At 40.9% G+C, this 23,292-nt stretch overlaps 1 protein-coding gene across 2 annotated transcripts; it reads left to right on the forward strand.

The window, feature by feature from the left end:
* The first annotated feature begins 4,176 nt into the window (after window positions 1-4,176).
* On the forward strand, window positions 4,177-21,918 carry CRK (CRK proto-oncogene, adaptor protein). Of its 2 annotated transcripts, none has more exons than XM_059829210.1 (3): window positions 4,177-4,420; window positions 12,143-12,678; window positions 18,554-21,918. In XM_059829210.1, exons 1-3 carry the CDS (start codon window positions 4,177-4,179, stop codon window positions 18,689-18,691), a joined length of 918 nt encoding a protein of 305 aa, XP_059685193.1. In that variant the 3' UTR covers window positions 18,692-21,918. The 2 variants fall into 2 exon arrangements, with proteins under 2 accessions (XP_059685193.1, XP_059685194.1); XM_059829211.1 differs by having other exon boundaries at window positions 4,177-4,405.
* Window positions 21,919-23,292: the final 1,374 nt, after the last annotated feature.

Consider the following 23,292-nt stretch of genomic DNA (forward strand, 5'->3'; position numbering starts at 1 on the left):
GCGCCACCCGAAGCTAGAGCCGGTTGGCGGTCAACACGCTCAGGCAGACAGCGCGGCCATAGAGACACGGGGGGAGCGCGGCGGCGCCGCCGGTCCTCCAGGACTACGGAGAGCGAGAGGGCTGCACCGCCATTTTCCCCCGGCACCCCCGAGCCGCGCCGCGGGGCTCGGGGCCGCCTCACCGGGGAAGGATACACGGTGTGCGTGGAAGTACAGAACCAGATGGAGGTGGGGGGTTGTGAGGTCCAGACCTCGTTACAGCAGGCTCTGCTTCCTACAGCGATTTTTTAAAAAGCGATCTGAGCTCTTGAAATGTTCTTTTTTTCCCCTCCCCTCCATACTGTAGGAAGAGCCCTCCGGAATTTTACATCTCTGATAAAATAAAATGAATTTTCAGCTTACAGTTCTTTGTAGTAAGCCACTATCCTATTGTTCTTGGGCTCAGTTATTCTCTTTGTCAAGTACTGTTTTCCCACCCAAGGTGTTCAGGCTGTTTTGGGAGAGAAGCGCTATCTCCTCTTGGCCTAAATAAACCATGCTGGTTTTACCTGTCCCCACGAGACAAGTTCTTCGTCTCCCTAATTACGCTAATCAGCTCCAGCCCCCTCGTACACAATGGTCCAGAACCCTGTTCTGGCTGAGGGCTTGCTCCTGCCTCGGCATCGTTACTTCCCCACCCGTGACGTAACAGCACAACTGACGCATCTCATCATCCCCGTGAATTATCATCCCTCTTTCTGTCACACCCAGATAATTTCATTAAGAATTCCTAATATTTCTGCAGCTGCAGGACCCTTTCATCCTGCTCAGTTCCAGGCTGCTCCATTCCTCAGTTCTGCACGTTTTCAAACCAAAACTCTCCAGCCTGTGATAGATCACTTTCCCTCCGAATTGATGGTACTTCCCAGCAAAATTCAGTAGCAAATTTTGACTTTATCATGAAGAAATTTTGCAGCTGGCAACACAAAGTCTCCTCCCTTTACACATAATCCAGCGGGACTAATAGATCTTCTTGCTACCCATCACACACTCCAAGCGTACTTATTTTTAACAGTCTCTGCGCAGAGGTCTTTACACAATAGCTAATGTCACCTGCATTCACCAAAAGTGCTATATTTGGTGGTGACATCACGTAGCCAGCATCTGGCAGGAACCGCTGACCCAGGTGACACTTCCAAGCCAGGTGTGAATGGTTACGGCAGAGGCCACACGCACATATCGTGAACACCAGCAGCAAACAGGACACAGACGCCTCCTGTGAGAAGCAGATTCCAAAATAATTGCAAAAGGAAACACATTTCTGTGGCAGAAACGCTATTTCTTGAGGTCACAGGGAAAAGAACCAAAAAGATGCATGTTTTCCTCCTTTAGTCTTAATTTTATAAGTAGGACACAGTATTAACGTACGCGATCTCGAACAGATTTACAAAGCCTAACCCTTCAAAGTAACAGTTAGGGCAGGATTGTGTGACAGCAGGTTGCCTTGCACTGCTGTCATTAGCAGACGAAGACTTTGGTTAACCCAGATGTTTCCTTATTTTGTTTTAACATCCTTGGATGTTGCCTAGGACAGAACATTGCTATGATACAGCGCTCTCCGCTTGGCACGGTTTCAAGACTCACTCACTGAACACAGCAAGAAACTTTCTACCAATTAACCAGGCTTTAAATAGGTTGCTAAAGTTTTAGAGCTCTTTAGGGAAAAATCATCTCTAGGGTGACTGTTAGGGACAATAAAATCAGGAGAGGAAAACCAGGCCTGGGTGCTGGTGGGACTTTCACTGCCAGGTAGGTGAATGGAATATTCTCTTGATATTTTACTTCTTTCAGAATCTTGTTGTTAACAGTGAATTCTTAAGAATGACAAACTGATTTAGTTTTATTCTTCTGAGAGTGTGGCCAAGAGCTTTGTTTTCTTTCACGTTCATCTCAGGCTGCAATCCCTCCGCCTGTGAAAGGCTGGTGTAGGAAGCAGGTTGGGGCAGAAGGGCTCCACCTTTACTGTAGCCTTTGTGCAGAAAGGATGGGTCAAGGGTAGTAAACGCCTGTGGTGTGCAGGGGTTAAATATGTGAGGAAAAAGGAATTTGGAAAAGGTTACCAGTTATTATCTGGAGAAGCAGTAAGTAAGGAAAGGCTTTTACAAATAATGAAAGCCAAACAGTGACTGAACAAGACATCATTCCAGTATAAAGGGAGCGTCTTACGGCAGGGAAGCGTTAACCCTTTCCCCATCACTGGCCACCAGAGGGAACTCTTGCAATAAGATTCCCAACTGCTTCCAGCAGACAAAACCAAACCTGTTGAAAACCTCCACCGACTCCTGTAGTTTTGTGGTTCAGCTGAAAACAGGGAGAGATGGGGTACAAGGGTGGGGACTGGGAAGGGAGGGGAATAAAAGCAGCCTGTGGGCCCTCAGCCAAAAGGAGACTTTTTTACAGTCGTCTGGCAGGAGTCAGAAAAGTGGTGAATTTTGCCATTGTAAGAAAGTCCTGGTTTGTTTATTTGAAGCCTGTGAACAACTGACCAGAATGGACATCTTTTCTTGCTGCTGTGATTTAACTCTCCTAGTGTCCTGGGCTCTCAACAAGGATCTGCAGCTTTTCAAAGCTGTGAAAAACCTAGGCATGGAAGTGCGCTATTTCTGCAACTGGCTAGTAAACGCCACGCGTCACCAGGGGAACTGGGACTCTAGCTTCCAAATAGATTATGACTGGCTCCTACCTACAATCCATCTGGGGAGAGAACAGGATGAGCAGAGGAAGGATGTTAATTTGTTAAACCATCAGCGAAGCTGAAATCAAGCACCTGGTGTTTTCTTACATATTTGGTGAACCACAGGCTCCCACCTGTAAGACAGAATATTTTCTTACTGGGATATTGTGAAGGTTAATACAAACCTAGTTACCTGACATAATGCCAAAGTCCCATCCATGAGCCAGTTACAGGGCTCCAAAGTGCCCTACAAGAATGCAGAGATGCTGTCAGGCAGGCAGGAACACAGCACCCTCCCAGTTAAGGACAGCTGTGGTCTAACATTATGTTTATGCAAGTGCTGCCACAGCAGCAGTTGAAAAAGTACATTCCTTTCTGGAAAAAGCTCGCAGAATTGCGCAGAGCTGGAACAGGATTCAATACACATTTATAGATATGACTCTGGAATTTAAAAGATCTTGGAGAACAATCTAAAAGGGGTAAATATTGCTCCATTCGTATTGATATCACTCAATTTGTGCATGCGCACACATTCCTCTGTGGCACCAGTGGAACTTAAGCTCTTCCCTCTTTGCAGGCCCCTGTGGTAACACAGTCAGTGACCTGCCCTGCATAAAAATAAACTTTTTCTTTTGCAGGCTATTTTTAGCCCAGAACAGCTCATTGGCCCAATTCAGCATGTAGTCCCGTGAAAACAGCTGTGCTGGCACAACCATGGGGTGGGAATGTGCAGCTGGCAGGGAAGATGAAGGCAGGAACTGCTGTTACAGCTCTGGAGGAAAAAGCACAGTGAACTGCACCCTTAATGTGCAGACAAGCCTGGCTTCACACAAGCTACCACAGCGAGCTGCAGAAGCTGGAAGCCATCGGGGAATTGGGGCACTCAGGCAGGATACTCTGCAGCCCTCCTAACGGAATATACCAACTGCAGAGACAAGTCCTAGCCACCCTTCTGCAGCAAGGGCCGGGCTACCCCGGCTCCCCTGGACCATCCTCCCGCCAACCCGTGACAGAGAAGCCGATGTGAAAGCACCGGCAACACGTGAGGAAAGAGCAGCCCTGAAGGCGGCCACTGCTGCTCTCAGGCACCCAGAGTGGACCATCCCGGTCGCAGGCAGTTCTCGCCGCACCTACAGAGCGAACGAAGACACCCCATAACTCCACTGCTCCCCTCAGCACCGTCTTCCCGCCTCCCCCTTGAGCCCGCCCTGAGCGCGCACCCGCCCACCCCCTCAGAGCGCATGCGCAACGCGCCAACCATCCACACCCCCCTCCGCTGGCCGCGCGGTTAGATGACGCCACGCCTTCCTCGCGTCTCCGGTGTGCGGTCACATCCGGTAGGTGAGGTCACGGCAGGGACGCCATTTTGGGTGGTAGGGCTGGGCGCGGAGCGGGGCACCGCGGGCGGCGGCGGCCCGCGGTGTGGGGGGGGAGCGAGTGCGGCCTGCGGGCGGGCGGCCCCCATGGCCGGGCAGTTCGACTCCGAGGACCGGGCGAGCTGGTACTGGGGGCGGCTGAGCCGGACCGAGGCGGTGTCGCTGCTGCAGGGGCAGCGCCACGGGACCTTCCTGGTCCGCGACTCGGGCACCATCCCCGGAGACTTCGTGCTCTCGGTGTCCGAGAGCTCCCGCGTCTCGCACTACATCGTCAACAGTCTGGGGCCGGCGGGAGGCCGGCGGGCCGGCGGCGAGGGCCCTGGGGCCCCGGGTGAGTGACCCCCAGGGCTGGTGGTGCCCCCCCAGCCCCTGCCGCCCCGGGGAGGGCAGGGGGGCAGCCCAGCCCCGGTCTGCGCCTCCCCACGGGCGGCTCCGCTCTCCTCCCGGGCGGTGTTTCAAGTTGTGAAGCTCTTTGTAGTGGAATTAGGTGGCGTTTTGCAGCTGGGGCTGCTGACTGAGCTGAGCCGTCTGTCTGCACCTGCCTTCCAACGACCTGATACCGTAGTTCAACATACACTGAAGTTGAGCGCTTATTGCAGCCCTCCTGAAAGATCCTACAGCTGTAGCGCTCGCACGTTCTTTTGTTTTCATAAACCAGTTAACTATAGTTAATAGATTCTGCATGTCATCTCAGCCGGGGGACAGTTCTGTGGAAGTGTCATCTAAAAGTCTGAATTCTGACGAGATAGTTTTGCATTAGAAGGCAGACTGTGAAGCTAAATTTCAAGTCATGAATTAAAATATTATGTGGGTAGTTTAAGTAGTGGGAACTCTTCAGGAATGTAAAGTTAATTGCTTCTTTAAATTAGATGTGAAGTTCAGGTTTTTTTTCCCCATGTGTTAAAAGGGAAGGTTTGATATTATTCCTTATCAACTTAATATCTAATATGAAAACAATGTGTTTAAGCATAACGCTTATAGAGCAGAAAGTACTGATTGTGTTGGAGGAAAACGGTAGCATGAGAAGCAGCATTTCTGCAAGCATAAGTGTAACTAAATGAACAAGAGCCGCCAGCAATGCGGTGTCCTTAGATGTGTAAGAACATGTGATACAAAGGCAGCGATATCCTTGCTGGGGGCATTACAAAATGATGTGGATGTATTGCTAGCATCTCAGAAAGAAACCACTATGTAATTTTGCAGTGTAGTAAACCTATGTAATAAGAGATTTGGTGAACTTATTTGGAAGAAAGTAAACAGTATATGAATTGCTATAGAGACAGTCACTTTCTGATGTAGATCTATGGTTGGAATAGGAGACCGATACTGGGAAGATGCAACAATACCTGTTAAGGAAAGGATTTTTCAGTCTCTGCACAAACCGTAGTTGACTAAGAAGGAGATAATCTAAGAAAAAACAAAACTGTTGCCAGTAGCTTTGCGCTGTTATACAATAATTTCCCCTGCTCAGGGGAACATTTCAAATTGGCAGATTTGGGAAAGCCTGAAGTCATCATGTTTATCCCAGGAACCTACTACAGCTGCAGAGTGCACTCAAGTCACAAAAAACTTCACAAGGTAGAAGTAAATGTCTCTGATTTCAGCTGAAAGTAAAGTGGAAGTCATTACTGCCGTGGGTAGTAAAATGGTTTGCTGCAAGTTGTGGTGGTTTCCCCATTGTTTCATGTCTGTGAAGACAGAGGTTTATTGGCATAGGTTTGCAGAGTCTTGACGTGGGAATTTTTGAAATGCATGACGGGTGTTATGTAGAGCGGAATAAGTTACCAGGATGGTTTGTTGTGGAATCTAGCCTAATAGGATTTTAAAGATGGTAGTGATGAAAAACACTGGAGTATGTGTGCCTGTCACTTCTGGGCAGTTGTTTTCTGGAGAACAAATAATCTCTGGAAAAAGTGTTTTTCATGTTATTGTTGTATCACTTTAGTACATAACTGTCCTAACTTTATTGTGTTACATTCTTAAGTTCAGTAGTGTTTTGTGGCATTCTGTAGGCTGGCTGATGTTATGGGTGTTAAAACATTCTGGAGTTTTGGTGGTCTTTTGAAAAATCACTAAATGCCCCTTAGGTAATTCCCTTCTGTTTTAAATGTTTATGTGTTTTAGAAGAGTAGCTGCTATTGTAGCTGTGTAGGCTGTTGGCATACTAGGCTTAATATATGTTTAAAAGTATAATTATGTTTTGGTTGGTCTCTTTTTTCTTTCCTCCTAGATGTTATGAGGATAGGTGATGCATCACTCCTGCACCATAGATGCTTCTGTGCTAAGAATTTAGTAGTTTTAAATAAGTCATGCCTTCATGCTGATATTGCTTGCTTTTCACACTCAAACCAAAGAAGGTGCAGGGGTGTGTGTATATTAAATTACACTTAAAGTGTAATTAAGTTTTTCTTTCAGAAAAAAGTAAGTGGGGGGATGTTCTGCAGTGGGAGGGAGATGGAAGCATTGGTAGAAGATTGATGCAGTAAAATGAGGTAACGTTTGCGAATTGTCATGCTTATTTACTGTGGTCAAGCTAAAACATTAGGAAGAACAACTTTACTATGTTAATTGTATGGTATAGTTTTTCTAGCAATTGATTGTTTTGGAAATGCACGCTTCTCACTGGAAATTCTGCATATGCCAGATCAGGTTCTTAGGCTGATTTTTGTTAGTCTCAGTAAGTGTGTGTGCAATTCATGACTGCTTTAACATTGCTGTGTGCAGGGGATACTAGGAACCTAGCTTCAATACAGAATTAATGAGATGAGGAGCTTTGGCTTCCCTAGTATAAAAAGCCATAGTGTCACAAAAACGTGATACTTTCTTCCACTTCTAAAGTATAAAATAAACTTGCTAACTTTTTCTTAAATTCACCTTTTGCCTGATGTGCTGGAGTTTCAAACTTCTTGCAGGTGATTTTTCAGCGTAAAGAAAAAAGAATTTAACAGAACTTCTCAAAATAGCTACGTGTTCCTGAAATGTTTTAAGACCATTAAAAGAAAATAGGATAAATCATTGAATTACGGGAAAGTATAACACTGTTTCCAGTGGAGAGGGAGATTAACAACTGAATCGGAATTAGGGTATCGTTTGTGATGAAATATCAAAGTCATGGGCTAAAGAATTCCCAACCAAGACAAAGTACTCCATGCAGGCATTAGCATGGTAATGGACAATAGAGGAAATATTAAAATACATCATATGTTCCCAGTTTGACATATGAGTCCGGGGTAAAGATGTATGCTATGCACTAAACCAAAATGCCTAAAATATCTAGAGAAAGATATGCTTTCTATTGAAAGTACAGTGTAATAAAGCCAGAAACCTTACAGCGTTGTAAAATTTGTCTCTTAAAGGAGGAAAGTATGACAGATACAGTGTCGAAGGTGGTGTTTTCACTAAGTATGCTTTTTAAGAACATGTTCCTTAACTTATTCTTCTAAATTACTTCCATTGTGATTTTAAAAAATGCAGACTATACTTCCTGGAATTGTATAATCTTCACATAATGATATCCATACTCAGCTCTATATGAAATGGCTTTGGATATGTGTGAGCAGTATAGTTTAACTCTGACACTTGGGGGTTTTTTATCCTTAGGTTTTTGGGTTTTTTTGAAGCTTGGGAAGTGTATGCATTAGACATCTACTTTTCTCTTATCCTCTGATTATTTGCAGAAATTGCAATATGTAACTTCTGTAAGAATATTCTCCTGGTGTGCTTAGAGCTCTTCTCAGGAGGCAGTGAATGGGGTTTTACTGTTTTCATAGAGCATTCGTGGGTACTTATTTGTTTTGCTCAGGCATGAGTAGGGAGGTACTTAAGAACAAGGAAAAAAGGTGTCTCAGTGGGGGTGGGGGAAACACACAGGCTGGAATGTGATGCCTTCATAGCACAGTTCCCATATGCTCCAGGAGGAAACTGGCTTACATCACTGTGATGTCTTACTTTGAAACGAGAGCCTTGCGTCTCAGTACCCTGCATGGTAAGAACAGTTTTTCTTGCCCAAAACATGCTTTATAAGCTGGGGGGAGGGCGCAGGGAGGAAGGGGGCACCCTTCCAGACTAGATCTAGAAACAAAAATGAAAACCTGTATTTCTGTGAGGTCTTCCCTGCCCTGAAAAGGAAAGCTTACCGATGCTTAGGAATAAAGGGGAAACTGCCTAGTGGCACTAGCGCAGTCGGAGTGAAGAGAGAAATGTAAAACCCTTGAGACGTCTAAGAAAATGAGAAGTTCCTCCGTTGTTACGCCACCTTCCTGCACTCTTAAGAAGTAGACTATTAGGTGGTTTATACCTGTACTTCCCCAGTATCTGTACAATATTTAACACATATATAAGCAATCTTTTCCAGACTGACATGAAGCCAACACAGGGTGAAAGGGTTTTGTCAGGAGGGAGTGTGTGTCGTAAACAAAGAACTGACAGGGTCCAGATTTGAAACTTTCTTTAATTCTGAGACACTTTGTACTTTAACTCTTTCCTCACCTTCCTAAGAGCAGAGGTTTCACTAGCTGTTCTGACATGCGGAAATGGATGGAATCAGGTTAAGTTCTAGCACAGATGGAGCTAGGATAGAGTAAGTAAGAAAGATGATACTTAGCCCTTTGTGCTTCTCATTCAAAGGAGTCATCTTACAGAGCTGAGCAGTGCTGCTGTTAGAGGTGCGAGCTGAGCAGCTATTCTTCCATCTGCTGTGCAGACCTGTCGAGAAGGGAAGAGAATTTCTAGTACTCTGGTTGTCCAACTTTAATAGGAAGTGACTAAAGTTCCTCCAGTAGCTAGACTTACCTTTACACGCCTTCCCCTCTTCCTGAGAGCCCTCAGAAGATGCGGACAATGTGCTGCTCAAACTTGTGCCTTCAAGAAAACTGTCCCAGAATCATGAAGGAAAACAGCTCTCCTTCTCTGAAAAACACTTGCCTTGTTTCTGTAACTTTTTCTTGTGGTAGATCTTGCCTTAATTTTTTCATTGGCCTACAGGAAGTGTTGCAGTTCAAACAAGAAGCTGAAGAATTCCTCTGAGCCTGAAATCTGTCAATACTGGAATTTCATTATACCAGGGAATGACAAAATTTCAAAGCCCATAGTGAACAGAATTATTTCTCTGCTACATAAGTGAGCATCATTCAGCTCATAACCTTGTAGCTGAACAAGAGTATACACAAAAGACTTAAAATGATGGAGAGTTTACCGCCTGCTTGGTAAGGTGTAGTTGTACTTTATTTCCAACCTGTGACTTTCAACTATTTTGTCCTTTTTGTGCCTATTCTGGCTGAATTTAGAAGTCTTCTATGTAAATGCTCCAGACAGTGACCAGGTTGCTGCCTTTATATTCTTTTGCAATGAATTTGGATTAAACTTCTAGATTTCTTGTTGCAAAGAGGTTTTCGAGGCCTCCGATTTTTGTAGTTGCCTTCTGTTTTTTTAAAACAAAAGCATCAGAAGCGCCTGTGGTATTCTGGGAGTGTTCTCTTTGTGAAGATAATGTCTCTCCTTTCTGCTGCTTATCTGTTTGTCCCTTCAAGGTTTGCTTTGACCTTTCTGATCCTAGAATGTATTTGGAGGATCTGTGTTCTCTCACTCTTCAGTTGTGCAAAATGTCTTTTAGAATATGATTTTCCAGGATACAGTACCCTGATTTCAGTCATTCCTTCCCCATGCCTAAGGTTCCAGTGGACTTTCCTCTTAGAGTCCAACTTCAGTTTTATTCAGGTGCATTTGGCAGCTATTTCAGGCTGTTATGCATTAATTCAAGAGGGTGAACCTGTTCAAAGGAAGGAGAAAAAAAAAAACCACACACCCCCAAAAACCTTTTTCGTCCTAGTGACGATTTTGGTGCTGACAAGGCTGATGAATGTTACTGTTGAACTGCTCATCTCCTATGAGTTTAAGATTTTTCTGTAAACACTTACTTTGCTGGAAATGGAGGACTCAGCCTCCTGACTGAGTCGGTCTGTAGCAGGTTTTATAAAGATAAATTAGTGTTTCAGACTCTAGGTTTGTGTCATATGAAATAAGTTCCATGTTGGTGAACTTAACTGCGATTCAGTCTTCTCCATATGACTTCAAAGATCTTTGCTGCCTTGGTCCTCTTATTTTTCTTTTGTCTACATAAGCCTTGAGCCTTAAAGGTTCACATCTAAAATAGTAGCAGATAAACGCTCGTGCCTTTGTCACCTGTTTGTTCATCAAGTTTGAAACTTGATGTCTATACCACTCGTTGTGAAGCATGGTTTCCCACTTGAAATGCTAGCGGAAGTGCAGCACTCCCAGGTCGTATTACATGCCTATGTAGTGAACTTAAGCTGTTTTGAAGTGGTGTAGGGATGCTGCCTGTTCAGCCAGAATTCATCTCCTGTGAGACCACAGAGCTAAGAACTGCCACTGAGATGAAAGTCTAGAGCTGTAAGTTAAATCTCATCAACAAAAGTTGAGGGGGGGGTGCATCTTTTCAGCATTATGCTTGGGGAGAATGAGGTGGAATCTTACTTCTCTTCCTGTGCTGGGTTCATATTTCTTACTGATATTTACATTAGCTTCCTTATCTCTTGGTGATGCCAGGTTGTGTTTCGTTTCTTGTAATTTTTTTGAGGGTATTGCTTTTGGGTTTTGGCTCATTGCATTTGTGCTGATTTCATTTGAAAGTTTTTCAGGGCTGTTAACGCATGCAAATATGCATTTTCCGATGACTTAGTTCTGCTTCTTTTGAATTTCCTGTAATCAGCTTCACTGATGTTTATGTTCCTTCAGGATACTTCAAAACTTATTTATTGGGTGTTTGTCTATGTTGATCTTATTGAATCTGCCCTTTTCTCTATTAGAACCCCTTTTTGCTCTCTTGAAAGAACTTCTTGTAACATTAGCTTTCCATGCTGACAGTGCTACTTTGAAGGGGGTTTTGGATCCGTGACAGCTTGAAGAATTCTGCTAGCTTTGTACTCGAGAGCTAAGTCTCGGAACTGTTAGATATTCCCTGCAGAGACACAGACTTGCAAAGTAAGCATCTCTTCCTTGCTAAAAGAGTTACTCATTAAAGCATAAATCTTTTCCTCTCCACTACCCTCCCCCAGACTTCCACAATTCTTCCCATAACTGATTACACAGTGTATGGTGTATGATGGAAATAGAACATCATGTGTATTTTTTTCCCCAGCTGAGCCTGAAGAACATAAAATGAAAAAAAAGTGCAGCGCACAGATTGAAAACTGAAATGGCTATCTGCACTTTGATACTTCTAATGACTTGAATATGAACGTCATCTGTATTTTAATGTATTTGAGGATCAGATTTATAACTTCGTCTCCATCTGACAAATATGGCAAAGAAACTACAAGACTGAGATTAAAAGACTGAATTATACCCATTATGAAAACATACGTTGTTGCTTTGCATTGCATAAAATATACATACTTTTCTCTAATGGGACCTTTTATCAAAATGAAAAATAACTTCATTTGCTCATTCACATAAATTGTTTGCCACTGTGCTAAGCAGTTTTCTGTAGTGTCCATGCCTTTCACCCAAGATACGTTGCAACAGGCAAATAACCATTATTGCAGTTATACTTTTGAAATAACTTTGAACTGCAAAAGAGAGTTAAAAAAAAATCACTTCCTTGAAATTGTACCAAAATTTCATTTGCGTTCTAGATTCAGAGTATAAAACAGGAAAAAGGGAATGGTCTGTTACTGGAAATTGTATAGAGTCCTGAGAAACTCAGATGTACTGAGCATTTTTATTTGTTGGGTCCATAAAACATTCAAGGAAACAAGTTTTTTTTATCCTAATTCGGGAAGTTTGGCAGTGCCAAACAATTTCTTTTTTCCTTCTTTGACAAAATCTTTAAAAATAAAACTCTATCCTCATGATCACGATAGTTCTGCCTTTGATTAGAAATACACAGAAGAGCTGAATATGATGAATGTTGATCTAAAGATGACCAATTTCAATATCAAATTACTTATCTGTAAATATATTCATCTTCTCAAATGTTTAATTTACAGTTGTAACTGTTGTATGCTCTCTTTGACATATTGCCTTCTTCTTTCAGGTTTGAATCCCACCAGATTTCGAATAGGTGACCAAGAGTTTGATTCTTTGCCATCTTTACTGGAATTCTACAAAATACACTATTTGGACACTACAACCTTGATAGAACCAGTTTCCCGATCCAGGCAGAATAGTGGCGTTATCCTCAGGCAGGAGGAAGCTGAATATGTGCGAGCTCTCTTTGACTTTAATGGAAATGATGAAGAAGATCTTCCATTTAAGAAAGGAGACATACTGAGAATCCGGGATAAACCTGAAGAGCAATGGTGGAATGCAGAAGACAGCGAAGGAAAGAGGGGAATGATACCTGTTCCTTACGTCGAGAAGTATAGACCTTCCTCTGCTTCAGTATCTACTGTCATTGGAGGTAACCAGGATAGTTCCCACCCACAACCACTGGGTGGGCCGGAGCCAGGGCCCTATGCCCAGCCCAGCATCAACACTCCGCTCCCTAACCTTCAGAATGGCCCTATTTATGCCCGGGTTATCCAGAAGCGAGTCCCTAATGCCTACGACAAGACAGCCTTGGCTTTGGAGGTACATAATGGGCAAAACTTAGAAGGAAGAGATCTGTTCAAGGGATTTCCCTTTCAATCACGTTATAGTTTTGTAGGAATAAGAAAGGGAAAAGCATTGTAATACTGGTTTTGCATCATGATTAATAAGTTATGGATAAAGGCTTTTTTTTAAAATGAGTAAGTGACTAGAGTCACTTGTAGACTAGAGTTTGACTATTATAGCATGTTTAGGTTACTGAACCAATATCACGTCTTTTGTCTAACATCACTAACATAAGTGTTTCCCCATCCATGTTTTCATGTCTGAAGTCTTTATCTTATGGGGGAGGGAGAGGGAGCAGTTCATAAGTTGTGTGTCTGAACCTGTGTTCACTGTTGCTTTCCTCACCCCAATCTTTAAAAGGTGTGCTGGGTTGTTTGGGGTTTTTTTCCCCAATCTGTCAGCAGTTTAAAAGCAATCAGTGCAAACACTGATAGTCGCTTTAAAATTACACAGACTGAGGGGATGATGATGATGATCACATGTAGGGTTTTATTGCAGCATCTTGATCTCCACCAGATTACTTTGGTTTTTAGTTTGTGAAGCAGGAACATACATTACAATTCATTAGGGAGGTCTCGTGTAAAGCAGTGATTGATGGAGTATGATTTGTAATAAAACAGCAAGTTTCCCTAAGGTTGATTCACTTCCTGATATGATAAAGTGCTTGTACATGTCCCTTTTGAATTTTTTTTTTCCCCCTCTTAAAAAGGATAGTAGAGTGCTGTATCTCTGCATATCAGATAGTTATCCCCAGGTTACATTTGTGGAAATTAAGACTAAGGTATTCTCAGTAGCAGACCTTTGCCTTAGGATGATATGTAAATTGTATCCTTTAATCTAGGCTTTCTTTGAGCTAAAGGCTCTGGAATTTCCTGATACCTAATTGACTTCCTGTTTATATAACATTTTAAGTACTTGGGAAAAAACAGTTTCTGTGCTGAGTCAGAGCATCTTCTCTTCACTCTCAAATAGTTTGTTTAATCGTGCATAGCACAAAAGGCACTTCAGTACTTCAGTGATGTGGCAACTATAGGTATGTGTCTTTAGTACAGAATTGGCAAATGCAGCACATTCTACAGATCCGATAATTGATGTACAACCTGAGATGTGTGAAATTTTTCCCCACTGTAGGTAAAAATTTGTCTAGGGAAGCAATGTAAATATACTCTGAGTTACTATATGTTCTGTTTATATTTCTGAATCAAAAGAGAGCCAGGATACAGAACATAAATTTTTGGGTTCAGAAGCATGTATAGAAATTTATGCCAACTCACCAGATTTTGGGGAAACATGTGAAGATTTTACCCTTCAGACTTTCATACAGCCTAAAATGCTGTCTCTTTCCCTCTTCTTCTCTTTCCACCCAGCCACCTTGTGGAGCTTGGAAATATTCCTGAATGTCGTTGTGGACTGTTGCAATTACCAGATGTTAGATTTTCTTTGAGCCACTGGATATTATGATATGGCATATTTATCAAAACCTTTTGGTTTTCCTTTCGGATTTTGTTTTTAAGCTTTTATTTATTAGTGTGTTACTAGTGTTCTCTTAAGCTTAACTTTACATTTTATTTCACTTAAAGCAGAACCCCACAACACTGCCCAACTCACTGGTAGTATAGAGTGAAATAGAGAGAGTGAGAAAATACTGATAATCCAGGCCATCATAAGCAACTCTGAGCGAAAGCAAAACCCTTTACACGCTAAAGAACAGTTTGTGACTGCCATGGCTGATCTGTTAGTTCAATCCTCTTCACTAAAACTCATGTGATCTGTCAAGTATGCTGTGCTTTATAAAGAGTAGTTTCATGGAGAACATCCCTGTTCTGAGCTGGCTTGCACCGCTGCTGTCTTTTACTAACTCATGGTAATAGGTTAGGTAGCTGAAGTGTTCAGGAGGGAGGATTTGAGAAGCGTGTAGGCTCAGCCCATCTGTGTGAGGATATAAGTAAGAGTTACAGTGTCTTTCTACCTTTGTATTAGAACAATGGCCTTTGTAGGCCTTGTAAACTGATTTAAACACTTACTGGTTGACATGTTGAACCTCTTGGTTAGGATGATGTATTCTTGTCTTGCTACAGCTCTACATTTAAGAAATGCAGTAATAGTGGTGGTTCTTTATATATAATATTGAGAAATTTTAGTTTTAAAATGTGAGCCATTTATCACTGCTTCTAGTAGGCCTTCCTCGCTTCTCTGCAGCTTTTATCATCTAGAGTCAGGATGTTACTGAGTTGCTTTCAATGTCTGTACAGGAAAAAATAGCAATATGCACTTCACTTTCTCCAAGTTTTTCTTCATCCTGTCTATCAAAGTACTGTTTCTTGTTGTCTCCTTTTTTCACATTCCCTTTCACTTCATGGTGTTCCTTCTCTGTTTATTTAGAGATCTCTTTCTTAGATAACTTAGTAGAAAGCATTATGTAAATCTTACCAGTCCATTTTTGCCCAGACCTCTTAATAACTATAAATATAGAAAGTGGGATTCTTTCCAAATGAAAACTCTTATCCTTAAATCTGGCAATATTCATGGGTGGGGGTGGATCCCACTGTCTCTCTTAGGAAAACAGATCCTTAGCATCAAACATTTTTGGCCCAAACTGCAAACAGAATGTCTGTACTGTTGTATTATTTTGAAACTGACATGGTTTTGAAGAGCTCAAGGAAGGAGGATGAGAGCAAATGATGTTCTAATAAAGGCTGTGCTGTATTATGGAAAAAAGATTCAGCAGGAGAAGATAACTTTTATTTTGCCTATAACTGGACCTATTCGAGGAGTTGTCAGTCTATATTAATTAAGAGAAAAGAGAGGAGGAAAGGCAAGATCTATGTGGTGAATGACTCTGAGATCGATCAATTTATTTTTTTTCTTTGTAACAGTAGCAGAACTCTGCCATTTTGACCTCACCAAAGAGGAGTACTTGGAATAAAGCCACAGCATACAGAAGTCTTCACATGAACCTTCATTTTTGCTTTGAATCATATGGGATATATTTAGTTTTAAAACATCTGATGAAGACTGAGGCAAATCTGGCTTTATAGCAGGGTACTATGTTGTTCTTGAGGTGCTGTGCTTGGTGGGTTGATGCACAATAAGACTAATGATACCATAAGTCAACGTTAAAAGTGAGGAGAATTCAGAGGGAACATCCACTTCTAGTCTAAATACTTTAAAATTCCAGCATTTGTAATAACGAGTAATTTTTTTGAAAGGTTCTCTGTATTGTCTTCATGAGAGTATTTGAACTATAGATTAATATGCAGAGTTTCAAAGCAGATCTAGAAAGATCTATAAGTTATTAAGGAACTAATGGAGCCATCTTATTAAGCTAGCATTTGTGAGATGACCCATGCTTACTTAAAGTCACTCCTGCTTTGATAGGTGTAATGACATATGTAAATTAAATGAGAAGATTTAAATAAATGAAATGTGAATGAAAGGTTGTATCAGAAAGAGAGAGTGGTTGCTAAATGAAATTACCTAATGGTAAAAAAGGAATATTTAAGCTCGGAGGTCGGTCTTCTCCTAACAATTATTGAAAGGCAAATTCTGTGTGTAGCTGCTTATAGTAAGGAGAATTCATAAATGGGTGTCCCTTTGGTGCCATGACCCTGAAACACCCCTGAAAACCAAACAAACAGCTACAGGATGCTTCTGGGAGTGAGGGAGTGTCACAAGCCCCCCATATTCTAACTCACTATCATTGCACTGTTGAACCCACTTTTTGCAGGTGAGTTTGTCGTACGGTATCCAGAATAAACTCTATATGAACATGAAGTAGTGGGTGATATTCAGTAAGAGCACAGAGGCCAGCAGTCTAAGAAAAATACCTTAAGTACAACTTGTGCTTTTTCTTTCCTAGTGGGTTGGAGGTTATGTACTTTTCTGTTGAAGGTTGATATGTAGATTTTATCCAGGTCTGAAGCAATTTAAAGTTATCTAGTGTGTTCTTGTAATTGTTGTGATTAGGAAATACGATTTTCTGCTTCTACTATTGTCACATTTAATCTTATCCTTGTTAAATTATAGCTGATGTATTGTTTTGGTCAACAGAGTATTTTATTGGTACAACCCCCCAGTGATTATTAGCAGTAGCAAAATTATACATACTGCATGATTAAATTCCTAAAGAGCTGAAACTAGCATTCAGTAGTAGAGAAGGGCTTCCTTGTTGCCTGTAGCAAATACATAAGAGGATTTTCTTCAAAATATGATTCATTAAAATGTCTATACTAATGACTACAAGAGGAAAAAACAAAGCTACAGCAAGAGTCCCAAGCGTGCCTCTCATTAACAGATAAGTAATCATCAGAGGTATGGGAAGCTTAATTAAATGTCCATGTAGTGGTTTGAATTTATGAACTGTTACAAGCTGTTCTGGCAAAAGATTGCAAGTGATTAAAACCTGTAAAGTTAATGGAGATTGGTAACATCTTAAATTGTTTTCCTTGTTCTTCATGCACTGCCTGGAAAGTGAGAATAATGGGATTCTGTTTTGGATGAATTTGGAACACAGTGATGAGCATCTGTGTAACTGTATATTCAGTGAATTTCTGGGTGAAATGCAGTAAGGCTTGTGGCCATGCCTTGAGAGTTTATTTACAGTATTAGTGACAGAAAATACAGTATAACTGACCTAAAAACATTCTCCCTCTGTGACCCAGGAAGAATTCTGAAAACCGTTGTATGTTACTTGTAAATAAGATTATTGATAATATTCTACACAGAGAGGTAGAAATGGGTAGACAGCTTTTTGATGTTGCATTTGTTAACTCTCCAGTGACTGTCTGTACAATGTAAATTGTGCTTTCTTATGTTATATAAGTGCTACTTAATTTAATTAAAGTACCTTCAAGATTCAACAGAGTTGGGGACTGATTAGACCTAGACTTGTGGCCCCAACTTGAACTACCTAACTGCACAGCCTTGGGAAAGTGACTGCTGTACGGTTTTCCGCCTTTGTCAAAGGGAGACAATACCTTTAGAATTGGTTATGTGAATATTAGGTTGGAGATTAGACTATGAGATATATTACTGTGCTTTTATTTAGTGTAGTACATTAGAATTGGATACTTTTGAACTAGAGCATATTGTTTCATTGGTCCATAGTAACCATTCTTTTATTTTTCTAGCCAAACAATTCAGGTATAATAAGAGGGAGAGAGCATCAATTGTCTTTACTGTTACCCATGGAATTTATTTATGTGAGATATCTATGGTAGGCAAGAGTCAAAGATCATCTGGCCCCGCTTCTAGTAGCGGCTAGTTGTGGATGCTCAGAGTAAGAACAGAGCAGCCTTACGGCACTACTTCTTATTCCCCCAAATACTCTCCCGTGTTTTATAATCTCTGGAGAGAGAGATTCGTATATCCCCCACTTATCCAGAACTTTTTCAATACTACCTGAAAAGCACTTAGTGGAATTTCAAAATTAAGGAGCTGTTTAGCTCGCAGATCAATGTTTGCTTTGTATACCTGCAAGCCTTCCCTCCCGTAATGAGGTGGTTGATGCAGTACAGCGTGCAAGTCTCTGTCAGTTCAGCAAGACGCGTTTATTGCGGTAGCAGCTGATGTCAAGTCCCAAGAGTGCTCTGAAAGATTGGTGTTGGTTTGCAGGCTCTTCAATTTAGGTACTTCTTACCTAATCTAGGTACGCTTCTTTCTCTCTGTGCTTTCTTCGGGCATGAATAACATTGGGTGGTAGGCTGGTGTGTCAAAAATGGTCAAGACTAAAAGTACTTTTGATAGAAGTGTATCCTGGTACACTTGGGTGATTGACACCAAAGGGGAGGGGTAGCAGCTCATCCTATGTGTTTTTATGAATTGTAACGCTTCCTTATTTCTTATCCTGCAGGTCGGTGAGCTGGTAAAGGTCACAAAGATTAATGTGAGTGGTCAGTGGGAAGGAGAATGTAACGGCAGACGTGGTCACTTTCCATTCACACATGTCCGTCTGCTGGATCAACAGAATCCTGAGGAGGACTTCAGCTGAGTGTGGCTCAACAGTTGCGCTTACAGATGGGAACAATCTCAACTTGTTTTTATTGCAGATGCCATCAAGACTATGTTCCGACAGATGTTGAAAGCGGTATTGCTTGTAGAAGCATTCTGATAACCTGCAAACCCCTGGGACTGAACACCACCATTCCTTAATCAAGGGTCATGTAATTCAGGGTACGACAGTAGATAACTTGTGTGTCAAGTGGCAGAACTAGTACATGATTATAGGTTGTAATGCCTGCTTATGTCCATGTGCACAGCAGACTGGACCTTGCCAGCAGCAGCAGTTGGAGAAAGCAGTAACGTAGATGTTACGATAACATTTGTAGCTCTCTCCAGGCCTATTGCTTACGTTGCTTCTTCCTCAGGCAATGAACATCAACCTTAGACAACTCAATATATAGATAGAAATTTCACTAATTTCTCCTGGAGCTTTCTCCATGTTTTTTTTTTTTTCCATCTTGAATTCTCTGTCCTAGAAAGGCTGTCTAGTACTTTGCATGGTGAGTTAACTATGCACAGTACAGATTTATGTAGAGCCCGTTGGGGACAGCCTCATGACTTACAGATGCTTACCATTTTAATGGTAAATGGCAGATCAAATCAACCTCGGAATTCTAGAAGTTTGTGGACACTAGATTGATTTCTTCAGTACTGTCAATGCTTCAAACATAGCAGCTGATTTTAAATTAAGATTTCTGTTAACACACCAATATCTTGTTTTATCCACAAATGTAAGGCTTATGGAAGTGTAAACATCCATATCAGTGCTGAAAAATATGTGCGTAGCACTTTAATGCATAGCTTTAAAGCGGTGTTCGATTCACTAAATATACAAAAATATTGACACTGCTTTCCAATAAAATTAAATTATATAGGGCCAGGTTAATTTTTCTAGGATTCTTCAATACTCCTATTGTACAATACTCTTACAGTACAAATCAGCGTCAAACATGGTGAACTGACAAACCAAGTACTACTTCCATTTTATAGTTACTCTGGGGACTCTTCTGGTTTAATTCCCATCTGTAAAATATTTGATAGTGAATTCATGAGGATTTTATTTTTAATAAACTAATGGAAAATACTTGTGTGCTTCTGGATTGATTCTCAAAAGGCATAACAGTAAATATGGCTTCATAGCTCATAATGCAAATCAGTGCGTTGAATAGGTGGTATTATGCACTGCTTGATTTTTTTTTTTTTCCTAGTCTGTTCTTCTACTTATCTGGTTTTCTCTAACATAAATCAGAATGGATTCAGTAAGTTTTGTAAACTGAAATTAAACACTGAAGTAACTATCCCTTGCCTGTACCCTGGATTGCTTTCCAGACACAGCACTCTAGTGACCAAACTGAAGCAAACGAATTTTGTAACTTTGACTACAGCGTAATCCATACAGAACGGTTTTTCTAAATAGTATCAAACTGAAAATGTTATTTTTGTTGATACAAATCATGTGACTAGAATGACTCATTGGTTGTAAATGCTGTGAGGGCTAGTTCCCCCTGCAAAAGCTGTTGCTGCAAGGCACCGACCCGTACAACAGAATACCGGTAACACTTTACCTCAGAACTGTGTAACATGCTGGAAATGATACTATTTCTGTTATATTTAAGTACTAGTCGTTTTACTTCAAAACTAATCCATCAGCAAGTCTGACTAATTTTCAGGTAACGGGCACTCATTAATTCTGTAGACTAATGCCAATGTACATTAATTACACTTTTCCATCACCAATCTCACAAGCATTACTGAACATTATTAGAAAACTGATGGTTGTGACAGTGGTGTAAGGAGAAATGGTAAAGAAGGAATTGCAGTACTATTCTAGCTTGGATTGCTGTTCTGGTTAGGGCGATACGCCAGGGACTGTGGCATCTTTTCTAGCGTAGTACGAAATTTACTTTGAGGAATAAAAATTGAGAAACTAACTCTAGGTTCTGTAACACATTGGTTTCTTTAAGGCTAATTTGTATTTTTCCTCTGACCTTGGTATTTACTCTGACTGATTTATTTTTTTCAATAGCTGCACTCTAAATAACAGACTTAATACTGAGTTTATCAGTTGCCCATATATGCTTATATTTTTCTTCAGGTATTGCAAAAGAAACATAATGAACCGTGTGTTCCTATGAGTAACACAGTTTGTTCTGAAGTATTTTTCCCAGTTGCAATTAATGAAAGTCCATATGTTTGTACCTGTCCAATCAGCAATTATTTTAAGATACCAAGAGAACTTTTTTCTGAAAGGAATTTTATTATGCAAATATTGCCTTTTTAATATGAAAGACATAAATTGAATTAACTAGAAAATACCCTGCAAACTTTGTAGATGTGTTTTTGTTAAGACTGTATAAATTGCGAATATTTGTACACTTACAGCAAAAAAAAAAGCAACTAGAGGAGTCTTAATAGCTGCTGTTGCACTAGAATCCGAAGTTCTTGTCAAGCAGTTTTTTAGTCAACTGATAATGTTAATGCAACTGTTTTCCACTATTCAGTTCTAAGCCGAAATGTGATTTTGTTTCATAGGTGATAGAAATGAGTATGTTTGCGTTTGGACGCAATAGACATTTGAACTTATCAAGCTCTTAAAGGAAAGTAGGTAGAACATAAGTTCATGGACGTGTAGATTAAATCCTTTTGTGGCCTTTGTTTATCCTCTTCTATTTGTTCCCTCCCTTCTCCCCGATGCGTGCAGAAAAAATCATTGCTAAGAATGTTGGTCACAATCTTTTGTCTCTACTTGGCTGTGTTTTTGGTCTCTTGTGCATAGGCAGGTGTTAGAACTAGAATAATCATTTCTAGAAATACACCGTGAAAGCAGAATGCTCAACTACACTGTGTTCTTCTGGTGCATTTACACGTTATATCACACTAAAAAGTACAACTGGCTGCTATGGTTTTTTAATATATATTTCATTTTGGTAAACCCCAGCCTTTTTACTAATATTTGACCTGGTTAAATCTTGTTAATCTGTTTGAATTGTATTTGTTAATAATGCAAATATTTCTAATCATCTTAAGAGTAAAACACTTCATTTTTGTTAATGGTTTTGGGGAAGGATTCTAACCAAACCAGTTTGAAGAAAAATATGAACATGTGCCATTGTATTATAACACTATCCACTTTCTTGACAGTTAAAGTCTTTTTTATTTTTTTGTAGCATGTAATGTATATGTTCATAGTACGTGAAGTAAATAAAAGTATAGCCAAAACTTTGACTTGGTGTCATTCTCAATCAGCTGTCATTGGAATACTTGCATTTAATAATCTAAAAATACAGTTGCGTGTGTGGCCATTTTTAATTGGCCATACTCATATGAAAACAATTAATACCCGCAGAAGCAAGACAAACCAAGGTAACTAAAATAACTTACCAACCAGTAAAATATTATACAGCCTTTTGGAAACAAGGTGACTTTCTGTAATCAAATGAGTTCCTTGAGTCAAGGGGGTGGGGGGAAAATTATATTCTCTCTGCAGAGGAGGACTCATGAGGAATGTTACGGTGAGACTTTGTAGCTATTAGTCTTACTTCTACCTACACGGGTGTATGGGGAAAGAGTTTGGGGATTCTTTGAATGATGCGTGTGGAAACGTGTAAAAGCTGTTTATTCATTCTTAGGATTGTCAGTAAAAATATTAAGTATACAAATCAATAATCAGCAAGATTCTTATACAAGAACCTACTAATGGTTCAGAAGGGCTTCTTTCTAAGCATGGGAGAGCACTGTTTCAGTGAAAGACTAAGATGCGCAGTGTACTGTCGAGGGATGAAGCAAAGGAAGTGAGGGCCAGAATGTCTGTATCCCATGTGGGAGAACATCGGTAACATGAATCTGCTTAGACCTACTTTTGCCATTGTAATCCTTAAAAACTGTAAGGGGAAGTGGCCTCTAGGCCCCCAAGGGTAAGAATCTTGATGGCAATACTGTATCTAAAGCCAGGCAGTTTAATTCGGGGTGTACACCAAAGAACAGCTCCAGCTCTATACCAGTGGGTTTCTTAGTGTGGAGTGCCATAGTCAATCATGGACAAAAACCTCGAGGCATTCAAAATCCTTCAAAGCATTTGGCCTTCTGGAAGTGCTCCCTAGTTCCACAGGCTCTTGCTGCATGGAAAAGGCCATGTTGTATGTTCCCAATTAAAACACCACTTACTTTACCGTCCATTGTCCCTAAAGTATACAAGGACCAGTCTTGTTAGTACTGCCGTAATCATTTTCCTTGCTGGTAAGGGTGAGGACAGCATTTGTTTTCTTAGTCACTACATTACAGTGATGGCTCCTCGTATTTCCTTGATTCATACTCAGTCGGCTGGCTACTACAGATAACTTTCCCGGTCACTGCTGTTTTGTGGAGTCTTGAAGTGGGACATTATTTGTTAAATGAGTGACTTTGCATTTAAGTGTACTGAGATGCCAGCCAAGTTTTCCTGTTATATCTCCACATAATAAAGATTTTTATGTCAGCTTCAGATAGAAAAAAATAAAATTTTCATAGGTAAAAGCACTGCCTCAGCTTTGCTCCAATGTTCATACAACTTGGCCGCAGCAGAGCTGTAATCCAAGAGTGCCTTTTAATGAG

Source organism: Gavia stellata, chromosome 25 (assembly GCF_030936135.1).
Source record: "Gavia stellata isolate bGavSte3 chromosome 25, bGavSte3.hap2, whole genome shotgun sequence".
NCBI classification, from domain to species: Eukaryota; Metazoa; Chordata; class Aves; order Gaviiformes; family Gaviidae; genus Gavia; species Gavia stellata.

Excerpts from the sequence above, each read along its gene's own strand:
- CRK (XM_059829210.1), top strand. The coding sequence starts at position 4,177 with ATGGCCGGGCAGTTCGACTCCGAGGACCGGGCGAGCTGGTACTGGGGG. Across the intron at positions 4,421-12,142 it reads CGAGGGCCCTGGGGCCCCGG|GTTTGAATCCCACCAGATTT; the intron begins GTGAGTGACCCC and ends TTCTTCTTTCAG. Across the intron at positions 12,679-18,553 it reads AGACAGCCTTGGCTTTGGAG|GTCGGTGAGCTGGTAAAGGT; the intron begins GTACATAATGGG and ends CTTATCCTGCAG.